Genomic DNA, 13,880 nt, shown 5'->3' on the forward strand with positions numbered 1-13,880 from the left:
AAGGCCACAAACAGTCGCCAACAGTACCCACTGTTAGTTATAGAACCCTAATACTCCGAAAGATATATTTTGCAAAACGAGACAGTTTTTTACCAAATTATGCAAATCTGTAGGCCCTTGAATCTAGTTCAAGAATTCCAGAGGCGTCGCGCACCCAGCTTTCAGAGAGCGATTTTATGAAAGTTTATTCCGATCAGGAAAAGAGCGCCCTCCTTTTTTTAATTTATGAGGAAGCCGTCGAATCCAAAATCACATCCTTGCAAACTGTCACAGTTGCCGGTTGCTTTACGCATTGCACAAGAACAATAAAACCAATTTCCACATTCAAACGTTCTGTCTGTTTTGTGTCGTATACCTGTACCTAACATTGGAGAGAAAGTTGCATCCTGATGCCACTTTTCTCACCATAAATTATCAGAAATGTGGAAAAGATATGAATCTGGGACATAAGAAAATACTTTACGAATACACGCAACTCTCCATAGAGTTTGTCAGTATTATAAGCGGCGTCTGGATACTACATTATTTCCCCTACATTGATGCAAAACGCCACAAAATCGGACTGAAAACCCACACGGAGCCTGCATTACTCACTCCACAATCATCATTCAAAACATTCTAAAGAGACACCATTGGCCCATGCAGTAGGCGAACGAGTTCTTTTGGTCGATAAATTTGAAATATGATCCAGACAAGTTGATCGGCGATCATAAACAAAGTTTGGTATTCCAGGCAAGGCTCTACCAATGACCTATGCGAACCCAAAAGTATTATCTTCCGATGACAACATCTACTTCGCCAACAGTTTTACTTCTGTGCCGTTTCCACATGATAATTTCCAAATAAATCATTCAGACGTTCTTTTTGCAATAATTCTCTGGAATTCTAACATATTAACGCAGCGTCGACACAGTCATTTCACAATGTTTTACCTAAATTGGGAGACATCCGTTTAATTATAGTCATGACATCTAGTTTACTTTACTGATGACAAAATAGACCTTAAATTAAAATGACGGTTAATATTAAATAAACAACCATAACGTTGTTTAAATAAGAATGGTAATATTTTGCTTTCGAATTCGGCAGTCTGCTCTTTTTCCTTGCTTAACCAACCTAGGAGAGTTCAACCGCTCAATAAAAAAAAATCCGATTTGATAAGTATTCATATCTACGTCATAAACAATTCATGATCACCCGTGAACGAGTCTCGACAACAGCGTTATAATCTAAATGGTCTTCAGCATTCATAATAATGAAAGTCTTCGTCAAAAATCTCAAACTTTACAAAATTTTAGCACGTGTACACATTTCATGTAATTCAAAAGGGCTTATCTCGGATTATAGTCATGACATCTAGTTTACTTTACTGATGACAAAATAGACCTTAAATTAAAATGACGGTTAATATTTCTGTCCGACACAAGGCGTTAAATATAGGCATAAGGACAAATTCCTGCCAAAAATCCGAAAGTGGGCCAGAAGTTTTACTCAAAGCAAACACTGTTACGACGTAATGATTCAAGAGTTATAATTTAGAAACACGTTTTTGCACGTCAGTTTTAAAATCCTGCTTTTCTATACACCCTCATTGGTAAACAGTTATTGAGATTTAGTGTTCCCCTCAGCTCAGACGGATCAAATACCTGTTGAAGGTTTCTTGAACTCACTCTGAGGAGCGGATGTTTCACATTTTAACATCTTCCCTCGGCGATGAGGCAAGCATTCCTTAAATATTCTTCAGTGCACCCGGGGAGCGTGAACGCTCCATGGGCATTTTAGTGCCCTTGGCCGTAGTGAACTTAAGTTTTGTCTGTCACCGTGGGCGAATGTTTACTACGAGTGAGAGAGCGAGGCAAAGAGGCTTGCCCAAGGACACAGATACCCATGATCCCCAGCCTGTATACGTGGGGATCCGACCCATACATACGGCCAAAGATGTAATCAGTGAGCCACAAAAGTTAGTTCCGGTGCACTAAGCCTGCGCTATCATGATACACACCCTTTATCCTCCTTTTTTTTGGGGGGGGGGGGGTGTATAAGCCTAGTGAGCAGTTGTCAATCAATACACAATAAAAGGCTGACTGAACCTGAAATGCACGCCCTCTTGGACTTGGCAGACCGATCACTCATGATCTCTTGATCCAGTTGACTTAGGTGACGTCATCGTAATACTGACAGCCGAATCGGTCTCTTATTCCGACTTTTTGGAAATGACCTTTCAAACTTAAGTACCAGACTGACTCACCGAAATTACCCTTTGGCCAAGTACACACCTAGTTCTATTGAAGGATACTTTTCGAATAACTTCAGTCAAGTGGCTCGCGCTTAAGTCAAAAACTCTTTGAGGGAAACTTTCCTTGGACATCAGTAATTCTCAAACATTTCATAAGTGTGGGTCTTTTACAAAAATACTTTCCATTCTGACAAAACCGTTCGCTTGAAATGCCCGTACTATACTTATGCCTGTCCTCCGCTGTCGTTGAAAAGTTTGACGAGTTGACGTTTTCATCGTTCTCTGAGTATTGTCGGTTGTGTCTGAGCGTCTATGGAGGAATAGGCTGGGGGCCAGGCCCGCCGACTCGGATTCCTTACTGGTCTGAAAGCACAGTTACAGGATGTGCTGATGGTCACCCAATTCCAGCCTTGCTCACCTCGCGCTGTGCGTACCACGGCGTACACGAAGGACCGTTTCTCCTCGCACTCAGACTCGTACATTCGCGAGTCGATGCCCGCGCAGGTCTGGGGCGTCGTGGGCGCGCCCTGAGTTCTCTTGCAAGTCGTTTGGAAAAACCACTGTTTCATCTGCGTGCCGTCTGAAGTGGTGATCTCGTTGACGACTGTTACGTTGTTGCCCAAGATGTCGTAGGCCCAGGTTTTCTCCATCCAGTTGGAGTCCGGTTCGCAGACGGCCCGGTAGGGTTCGCCTTGCGTGGTGCTACGTTTGTCGCGGACGTGCCGCTCCGTCACCTCGTTTGTTGTCTCCGCGCCACGGACCGCCTCCGGGGACCAGGGCGGGTTGGCGGGTTTGACCGGGGAAAAGACCACCAAGTCCGACACGTAGGTCGGTATTTCGTTCAGGATGTCGTCGGTGGACCTCAGGGGGACCACCTCGTTGTCTCTGCTCCGGTGGCGGTGTGGGTTGTTGCGGTGACGGTCGCGGTGATGCCGGCGGCTGTTGGAGCCGTGGTCGTGTTTGCAGTTGCGATCCTTGCCCTCCACGTGAGAGTTGTGTTTTTTACGCGTCATCGATGACGTGCCTGTCATTGTGTCGTTGGGCCAATGGCCGTGTTTGTGGTCTGTTAGTTGGTAAGGTGCTGCGTTGCAGATGGCCCAGGGTAATAAGAAGATAGCTAGAGCTAGAAGGCGTCGAATGCACACCTGTTGGAATAAAAAGACAAAAGAAAGAATAGTAAATATCAATGGAGAAATCATTTTGCCCGTTGGTAGTCAAGTAAATTTTTCGGCTTCATGTGGAGTGCTGTGGCCTCGTGGTTAAGAGCATTGGGTTCGTGGTCTGCGAGTAAAGCTTCAGGTTGTGGGTTCGAGTCCAGCCTGGGGTCATGGTGCGTGTGCCCTTGGGCAAGGCACTTTGTCGCTCATTGCTTCTCTCCACCCAGGACCCATTTACCTGTGAGGGCAGAGATGGTTGTTGGGATGGAAGTAGCTTCCATGCGCGGGGTGCGCCTAACAGGCTGCATCGAGCTGTATACTCCCCAGGGAGCTGAGATGGTATTTGTAATGTTTGAAGGGCCCAATGAGCAGGGGTAATAATAGTGTAGCGCCTTGAGCACTAGTCCTGGTGGATACGTGAGCTTTTTAAAATCCTCTATTATTATTAAATACACACTATTACATCTTTCTTTGTCGTTGTCTTGAGTGAGACGTATTCAATAATACCATTACTCGCAGTCAAGTTTGCGCACTAGGACACCGCAATTTTTCGCGCACATTGTTCCGAATACATTTTACAGTGCAACTCTAGTGTCCAACGCTTGATCTCAAACATAAAAATAGCTGGCGACAGTATATATTTATTTACACCTTTCACTTCCAGGGTCCTTGTACTTGTCATATCACCATGTTCATGCTCTGCATTCAACAAACTGTATAAGACTGAAATTTGTTTTGTCGCAAAGTAGGATCTTAAACTGGTTCAAACAAGTTGAAGCGTCCTAAGTGGCTTAACAAAGATCAAAATGTTACACATGGCTTGAAATTACAAACCGTTTACACAGTGCTACCTCTAAACAGGGGCAAATCATGGCGATGTGTCCCCAATGCACCGTGAGTACACTCTGGTATTTGGGCATTTTTACCGCTTGTTGTTACCTCCGTCAAGAAGGCTATGTCATCGGATTTGGTTTATAGTTTGTTGGTTGGTTGGTTTGTCTGTTAACAAGATAACTCAAAATTTTATGGACGGATTTGCATGAAAAGTTTTGAAGGGGTGGTCCTTGGTTGTTGTTGATGTCGATCACATCATAACTGACGCTTCGTGGTTCGCACGATGGAATGCCAGTGGGATCTCTTTTGAGCAATGCTGCTTGCTTCGCTGAGTGACATGCCGGTTAAAGTCTTCACCTGATCCGACCATCTGAGCCTGGGTCGTCCTGGCTTTCGACTTCCCTCAACTCTTCCCTGCAATATTATTTTGTCTAGGCTGTTACCTTTTCTCCGTGTTGGTACAAGTACAAATCGATTAGATTTTGCAAGTTTTCCGGATCTGGGTCTGGATCCGGGATGTTTTTGTAAGGATTCGTCACCATTTATGGAGTATTTCTTTTGAGTGTACTGACAATATAGCGGGCAAGTAACCTTGTCGGAGGTTTGCTCCTCAAAAAAATCAAACAGTTGGAGCGCTGGTCGTCATTCCAGTCACACCTTCAAAATCGTTCTTCAAACGCGTGCGCGCTGGGTATGTGTATAATTCTGAGCTGATCTGATACCTCACGATGAATCACATCGTGAATTGGGTCACTGCTATGTGGTGTCTGTCTTTTGTCGACAGTTTAGCTCAAAATCTGATGCTTGAAATACGTATAGCGTTTTCTTTGTAAAATGTAAGACATGATTATGGATCTCCTTTGACCTAGACTTTTGAATGTTGCGAAATCTGGCCGAATGTGCACCGTTTAAGAGTGGCAACATGACCCTTCGTTTCCAAAATGTAGCCATGACGAGAACATCGTGTTGGGCTAACCCTTTGCCGAATAACCGCTGACCGAGTCCTTGGAATAATATAATAATGTCTACTTTGATTTACACCACACTGACTGATTTACTAACTAACACCTTCCTCTCTACAAATAAATAAAAACGCCGCGAGTTATGTGCATGTTATACACACCCAGGAGTATAAGGTTTAAAACAAAAATAGATCTTGGATGATCGTTTTGTAATCAACAGAATGCATGTCATGGGCTCGCGACAACTAACAACTTCATATGCAGTTCAACTTATTGATGCACGATGTACCAAGAATTACACCAGGGACTTAGTTCTTGTTTAAAAAATAAACTGACGTATTGCATATTAAGCTGGCGACGTGTGCGCTTTGAGAATCATCGTGTATGATTTCCGGACTCCCGGTATCTCTCATGCAAAGTCAAATGACGACCAGGCAATCATAACTGAAGCTGGTACACAGGGCGCACAAAATTCTACGTAATTGTGTAGTTTAGGACCCCGTTCAATATACAGATTAAGAGAACGAACTACACTCCTGTGTTTTGGGACTCAATACCTAAATATTTGGCGATGATACCAGCAAGAAAAGTCACTTTATGAGTTTGGAATCATCTAAATACTTCGCTGAGATATCATGTTGAATATCAGGAGGCTTAATTTTGTGATAAGAGGGCAGGATTTTGATTAGGATCGGAACTTGTAACGCATTATAAAGCATTATAAAGATGTCCTAAACTACACCATTACCGAATTCTACTCCATCCATTCAAAATGTCTATTCACTGGAAGTCTTTCATGCATGTGGGCTACGCATCTGCGTTCCTGCAGCCCTATTTTAAACTTTTAGACCAAGGTGAGACCTAAACAAGTCAAATTCACAAGTGACAGTCAGACAGCAGATTTGTAATGACTCGAGTCAATGACTCATCTCGAGTCCGACTCGGGTCACAATTTTTGGTGACTCGATTCGACTCGAGTCCCTAAGGACAAATGACTGGACTCGACTCGAGTCACTGCTAGCAAACGACTCGACCTCGACTCGAGTCCCTCATCAGAATGACTCGACTCGACTCGACTCGACTCGAGGAAGGCTAATAAGACTCGAGTCCCAACAATAAAAGCAAAACTTTGCGAAAAATATTTGCAATGACTTACGCCGGTGCCGGTTTTTGTACACGTCACGTTAGAATGTTCGCGAATAATGTATACGTATCTACGTATCTACATACGTGGCTTGACCAGTGTCCCCCATTAGTTGAATGGTGATCAGCTGGCACCCCCTTTTTATTTTCATTAAGAGTCAGATGTGGTGGCACCACATATAGTAGCCCGAATGTAAACTTAAACAAGCCAAAAAAAATACTTTCTCTCTTGTGTTTATTTTTGTATATAGTGTTAAAATATTTGTGACTCGACTCAACTACACTCTGTGACTCGACTCGACTCGACTCGACTCGACCCTCTTAACCTAATGACTCGACTTGACTCGAGTCAATGACTCGACTCGACTCGAGTCACAAAAATCAGTGACTCGTTACAACTCTGTCAGTTAGTCAGTTAGTCGGATACAAAGAGGGTATAAGTGGGCTCCTTTTGAGTCAAAAACCCCCATATCGACATTTTACACGGGCTGTGTGTATGCGTGTTAAAAATGTCGTTGGTACGGTCACGGGCTTGAACGAGATATGGTCTCCATAATATATCATCCATTCCTGATATTACTCTAAACTCGCAAAAGGTCGACCCATCGTAATTGTTTGGGATCGCAGATGCTGAAGCATTAAGCGAGGGCTACAGGGCGAAGCGGCCACCCCGTGGCTCTGGAAATTAGGCGGGGATTCAGCGAAATGGATTCGACTGCTGGGATGAAATTCAAGTAAACAAAGCGCCCAGCGTGAGTGCTGCTGTAGCATAGTACCTGGGCATATACACTACTGACATCATGAAGGATATTCCCGTATTGATTCACCGTTGGCTACAAGTGTATACATGGAAAATAAAATCAATCGTAAATACTAGGACAGTTTTCTGCAATAAAAACCTCAGCATTGCAGCTTGAAACCCAGGGTTTAAACTCAGGCAATCCCGGTTTTAGACCATTCGGGCGGGAAGACTATTAAACAAAAAAAATGAAGCAATTAATTTCTGGAGACCTGATTTTCAGAACTGTGGATATCTCGTTGATTTAGCGACGTGTGGATAACCTTTGTTTTGGAATTTTGAACCTTTTGTTATTTTGGTAAAAAAGGAACATTTTGACAAAATCTACTAAAATCTTGGTGAACAGCGTTTGTTTTATAAACAAGTCAAGAAAAGCATTTTGGCAGACTAATCGGGGACTTACGTTTCAGTTCTTCTCATAGAGGTTTGGCAATAGGCTATCAGCGTCGGTCCAAAAATTGGGCCACCGGTATCAAAATGATCGAAAAGAGCAATGTTCATTGCGATTTTTGGCAAGGTTTACACATCTAGAAATGGAAAAATGTGTGATAGCTTTGTAGTGTGAGCGTTGGCAGTTTTTTGGGGGGTGTTATCACTTTTATTTTTATTTTCAAAATGGCCGCCAATATGCTTGAACCGGATTAATTATATGTGGTAACAACTTAAACAAGCATGTTTTGGCTGCCCTTTTTCTTTTTAAAGTGATGGCACCAAAAACCTGCCACCGCTGCAATGTTATCACATATTTTCCAACTACAGGGGTGCATACCTTGCCAAAATGACAATGACCATTATTCCCCTCATTTGATACCGACCAAACCCCCAGGCTGATGGCCTACAAGCGGTTGGAATCATTCCGAAATTTCTGAGTTGCAAACTTGTAGTTGCCACTTTTTAACCCGGGAATGAACACATGCCACTGGAAGGTTATGAGAAAAGGCCAGTAATCACGGCTTTCGGTTTTTAATGGATGGTTTGGGGAAATCATGTCAGAATTTTACGTGGGCGTACCGAACCCTTTTCCTTCCCTAGCTAGAATCCGGTGGGTGGGGACGCGCCTGAACCGTCCGATTCGCCAAGCCTTTCCGTAATAATAAACAGACGTGAACCGCATTTTAGTGACGAGGATTGCTTTTGGCGTGGGGGCCCACCGCATCGCGCAGAACACCGGTGGAGGTTTTAATAATAATTGCAAAACATTGGCTAAAAATATCCACAGTAAACACGCCGAACTGTGATTGGAGGGAAGTTGGCCATCATTCCCCATCCATCGCAGACACGCCCTCTATTGGCAGGTCTGTCTGTGCAGTCCTATATTGAATTCAGGAACGGCACCTTACTAAGGCTAGTTAGGCTACGGCTAGAAATAACACGCGGGTCAATGGGCGGTTGCTGCAGCCGCTTCCATAGGTGCGTACCAGTCGTAGCCGAGTAATTCGGGCACTGCCAAGGTTGAAGGTTTAGTGTGAAATTGGCCTCCCTAAAAAATATACTCCTGAAATGCATTGCGCATGTCATGTACAAAGGAAACACACAGGCACGTAACAAGAGCCGACGTGGGGTCGCCGGTACACGAGACGGATTTTCCCTGGTGTTGAAATCTCACATGACACCGACAGCTCGGTTAACCCCTACCCAGTGACAGAAGTGAGTAACGTCTCAGAGGAAACGTCTCTGCAGACCAACCAAACTGTTAACACACTGCCAAATGAATCAATTCCATTCCGGTGCAGTTTCATGTCAATCGAAGATAGAACCGAGACGCCCCATTCGCGAATGGTCCGTCACGTGGCGTGACAAGCCGGCACAACATAATATTTATATTTTTCACGGCATGAGAGTGTTATGTTTATCGACAGGACCAGTGTCGATAGACGATGAAATATAAACCTAATATTGTGTCCAGTGTGCTTATTTTTGTTTCAGCGCAGTGCGGGAGGTCCTGGGCGCCTTTCAAAGAAATTCTATCCAAAAAATGTAGACTGTCATGCCCAAAATTAGTGGAAAGTTCACAGGTAGGCCTAATGTTTCTGCTAAGAACATCCCCTCAAGACCAAATCTAAAAGCTTGCTTTATGCCAAATGCATTCTCATGGCCTCAACTGTTTACGTGCCAATGGTATAATTATTAACATACTAGATTAGAGATGTTAGCCTTGTCTCGTGCGTCGATTAGATTTTTTTTTTTTTTAGATGCCTTTACATATTAATAAGGTTACATGAAATTTCCAGACGGCCAATTTCTATATGAAATCAACAGAGGGCGTTGTGTCATGTTGCAATTAAAAGAATGCCAATTCATTTTCTCCAACAACCATATTCGAAGCAAACTCTGACATAATCATTATTTTTTTTTTATTTGAAAGGCTCGAACGGTTTGACCTGGTTAATAATCTGTTCATGGGTCGATTCAGACAATGACTAAAGTTGAACAATATTGGCTTACGACAAAGTTCGTTGAGATAATGCTGACAATAATAGGATATCCCTCGTGCAAGCCACATGTGTAGCTTAAAGGCAATGTACAACAATTTGCAAACATCAAAAAACAAAACTACCAAATTATTATGATATACCTTAATCACTGTTAGTGAATGACAGTCTAAAGCATCCTGTAAAATCATATGGTGTGCTGTCATTTTCAAGAGAAGTGGTATTTTTGTATCAATTTCCACGCTGGTCAGCCGACCAGCGCGGCGTTGAAAAAAACCCTGTTTTTTTCAAATAGGTCTACTGTCCCCAAATGTATACCACATTTAGTTAGTCCGCAATTTGTTTGCAACCGATTACACACCTTTGAACGGATACAAGCCAGCTAGGCTGGTTCCCTGGCCTTACAATTCCCCGACGTCTATAAATTGTCTCACCTTAAGTGGGGTCAGGGAACCAGACTACAGGAACATGATTGTTTTTCTTGGTTTTCCAGCACCTACGAGCACAAAACTTCAAACAAGTCAGTGTAACAATATTTGCTAAAAAATGCCAACCCCCAAATCCATCCATTTCTGCAAAAAAATACAGGAAAAACCAAATGTTGTATATTCCCTTTAAAGGCATATACAGTAGGATCATTTGCTTTTATCCCAAAAGTACACTATACCGATTTATGAAAAAGGTTATACTTGGCTTAAAGATCGTTCTGGTACAAACGCAGCCCCGTAAAGTCATTTCGTCTGGCTTGCTGTCATTTAGAAGAAATCAAGAAATGTAGGTGTTTTCCAGCGACCGGCAATTATGTGTGTGTGTGTTACTTGCAATATGATCAAGTATAATTTCCAAAGGTATTGTACGTAAAAATACATTGGAGCTATGTCATTAATTTGATTCTACACAATTAATGTCGGAAAAAAGAGTAAAGCCATTTCTTTAACTGAAAGTTGTAAATGTATCAGAGAGATGTAAGAAATATGCATTACCACGAAATACAAATCTAATCCGCAAAATGATGGAGCTTCTAAATTAAAGGATTGGTGCTTCCATTTAAAGCGTGATTGAATGCACGATATAAAAAGAGATTGCATCGCGAACAAGATTACGAAAAGAAGTCTGCTTATCCTCCTTCTTTTTTAAACTCTACACATGATCTTGGAAGAAATATCCAGAAGTTGTAAAAAGATGAAGAATTTGACACCTTTCACCCCAATGTTGCAATCCCGGGAGGCCATTCCCAAAATTCGCGGCGCTACTCCGCGCCATTTATCACTAAACATATATGTCATCGGTCGGGCCGAAGGTCAAAGTCGACACTCCGTGGTATTTTGTCTTTTCTTTTCTTTCTTTCAACCGCAATACCATTGATCAAGAGACCCCACAGTCAAGGTCCTCCAGAAATTTCAGGGTCTAAACAAACCCGGGAGGTTCCCCTCGATTTACGGTTGGAATCACGCACAGGAAAAGGAAAGGGGAAAATGCAGCGCGTGCTTGCACCGAGCATGCCTAGAGTTTACGGTAAAGATGGCTTGGCCAGCTACTGTCGGGCCCCGGGCCAGTCGGAACAATATTCTCTGGGGGAGAGGACTTAAAACGCAATCAAGAATGCAATTGGAGCTATATTTATACCTCCTCAGTTATTTCGACTTCCGACTATTCAGATTGGTATGCACATACTGCCCTTGAACGTCTTCGAAATGCACTTTTACGACCGACAAGGGAACCGGCTGTTTTACAACTGTACAAAATAATTCAGATATTCTCTATTTTTTTTTCGTTCCATTCCGATCACATTTAATTTTTCCCTGATGAAAACCAACGCCCAAACCCATCCCGCGCGCTAGTTCCCTCAATTTCTATACCAAGCTGAATTCACAAGTGTGAATCACAACAGCACTCCGATGTTGAATGTAATTATTTTTTGGCTCATTTGTTTACTGGGGAAAACAGACGATTATATCATTACAATATCACAATGATAGCCATCACCCGTGACCTGATATGGAAAAGCAGATGTAACCTTACATCACCAAAATCTGTCGAATCCTTGTTAACTTACCAGGTCACCAGAGCGATTTTTTCGTCGACTTGACGCCCCACAGATAACCGCGGGTCCTCTGCGCTCCATAGTCCAAAGCGGTGCATATTCCAGATTGTCCATTACGGAAGGCGGCATGTTATACTCAAATAATTATCACTACATCCGATCCAAACCGATCTGGAAGCTCATCGGCCGCATGCTGGCTGTCAAAGAGGAATTGAACACACGCTTTTCCTACATTCCAAGCTTCGGCGACAAAAAAATGTTTGCAGGATGAGTGACAGGGAGCGAATATCTGAATGGCCAACGGAGGGATGCTCACCACACAGCCGTACGTATACGTGTTGTGCTGTAGCTCCACCAGTATCAATCCTTCAACTTACATACACTGGGGTCTCCTGCGTGCGAAGGAGAGGTCTATAGTTTTATGAGCCGGCCCGTGAGTGATGTCTGCCAAAGTACAAGCCTCCCGATGTCTGCTGCAACACACGCGCCAGTACGCTAGGAATATTTCAGATATCTGCAATCCTTCTCTTTCCCTGTCCCTCTTCCTCTCTGACTGAGCTGATGTATTTCTCAGACCAGCGCCGGTGAGCGTGGCGAGCTGCGCCGGGCACGAGTCCATCCAGTCGTTATCCCAGGAATTCTCATCGTAAATTAGTTTAGCAAGAGGCTCAGCACGTGTTTATTAAGACCGCGAGCCTACAGCGTGACTGTTTTATCCGGTACAGATTCCCCCAGATTTTTCCCCGATGTTGTGAATTGAAGTGGTGTGTCGATCTCGAGATGGCATCGTTTATGTCTCACCGCCTATCTACAAACTACAGTTTTAATGCTGGTTTGGGTCCATTCTCCGCTCCACCGGTTTCCAGCTACTTGCGTATTGTCACGAGAGTATTTCAGAAGCCGTTTGCTGGCCACCAACAACAGAAGCTAAATGCCTGACAAGGACAGCCTGCGATTGACAGCGCTTAGTCGAAGGTCCTGGGACTACACACGGCAAGGGGAACCCTGCTGCGGACTATTCTCTGCCGACACGGACCCTCAGCTGTGAGAGACAGTTACTCAAAATCCGGCTGCAACACGGAATGGATGACCAAGTCACGTCCCTGTGGCCTTTGGCTTATACAACCTTAAAAGTCTAGTCTATAACGTTCGTAAATCACCCCTTATATCGCAATAACAAGTGGAGAGACAGACGTTCGGAAACATCTTTTCTTTAAAAACGAGGAACGAACGAAAATAAAACTTTCAAAATGTCCACTCACCCCAAAAATTCTAATCCTACCGAGAATGATTGCAAATTTTGTGGTCTGTTCAAATATTAGACAACACTTTTAACTAATTACGAAGCACTGTGTAACACAGGTCGTTATTTTGTGGAACTGTCACGCCATTAAACGGTCTTTGTATATACCAGTTATGTGGTGACACAGCTGCAGCTCTGACAGACCGACCCAACACCAAAGTGCAAAGGTGTGTCAACTCGCAAGACCAGTCAGACACTATCGGCATTCAGCAACAGAATATATGACAATTATGAGCCGGGAACCAGTCTCTCTTCGAGAAGAAAACGAGGCCTGTCCAAAAAGTTCGAAAGTACGTCCGAACTATTGTGCTTCTGTCAACACAGATACAATGCAGCGTGGCATTGACGCCTCTGCCACAATACTTCAATAATGAATCTATTTTTAACCCATCCAATCAGGTTCAAAAGAACGTCTACATGTCCAGCTCATGCATGCCTATGGTATGCCGAGTGTGTAAACACAAGTTTACCCTGAATTTTTTTCCCAGTACACCACTCATCATGTCCTTGCGAGGAAAAAAAATAATAGGTAAACACACAACTGTTATTGAACAGACCCGTTGAACACGCGTATGGCTTTCAGCTAGGCATGCACCCAATATTGTTTTTGAAGTTTTATATTTTTATTTTCCCAAGGAGTAACATGTGAGAACTGGTCGTCGTCTAAAGAGAACTCTTTGAGTATAATTGTCGTCATTAAGAAAAGACATCAATCTGCATCGAGCTGCATTTCTTTTCAATGAAAATTTTGACCTACACATTCTATTGACCTACATGTTCTAGAGGCTTTAGCTTTAAACGTACGAACTTCAACGACTCCACATTTTTTATTTTCGAAAAGTTAGTACGGATAGGGCCTATCATGTTCAACCCTTTTTTAACGTCATCATTATATACACGGCTTTCAATACAAATTGACGAGTCTGCTAAGACCATTATGCACGTCCCCTGAAATATGGAGATAATTAAT

The 13,880-nt window shown here is 43.2% G+C and overlaps 1 protein-coding gene across 2 annotated transcripts in view; it reads right to left on the reverse strand.

The window, feature by feature from the left end:
- Positions 1 to 2,026: 2,026 nt before the first annotated feature.
- The window catches only part of LOC119722766 (neurotrophin-3-like), a 49,131-nt gene continuing 37,277 nt past the window's right edge, over positions 2,027 to 13,880 (reverse strand). Inside the window, exons 1-2 of one of the 2 annotated variants that reach the window (XM_038193070.1) lie at positions 11,620 to 12,629; positions 2,027 to 3,381 (exon numbers count right to left, since the gene is read on the reverse strand). In XM_038193070.1, coding sequence (XP_038048998.1) covers positions 2,509 to 3,381; positions 11,620 to 11,736 — 990 coding nt within the window. In that variant the 5' untranslated portion in view covers positions 11,737 to 12,629 and the 3' untranslated portion in view covers positions 2,027 to 2,508. Of the gene's footprint in view, positions 3,382 to 11,619; positions 12,630 to 13,880 lie in introns of those variants that run through there. The other variant, XM_038193072.1, reaches the window with a different exon arrangement.

The sequence above is a fragment of the Patiria miniata genome, unplaced genomic scaffold (genome assembly GCF_015706575.1).
Source record: "Patiria miniata isolate m_02_andy unplaced genomic scaffold, ASM1570657v1 HiC_scaffold_16, whole genome shotgun sequence".
NCBI lineage: Eukaryota > Metazoa > Echinodermata > Asteroidea > Valvatida > Asterinidae > Patiria > Patiria miniata.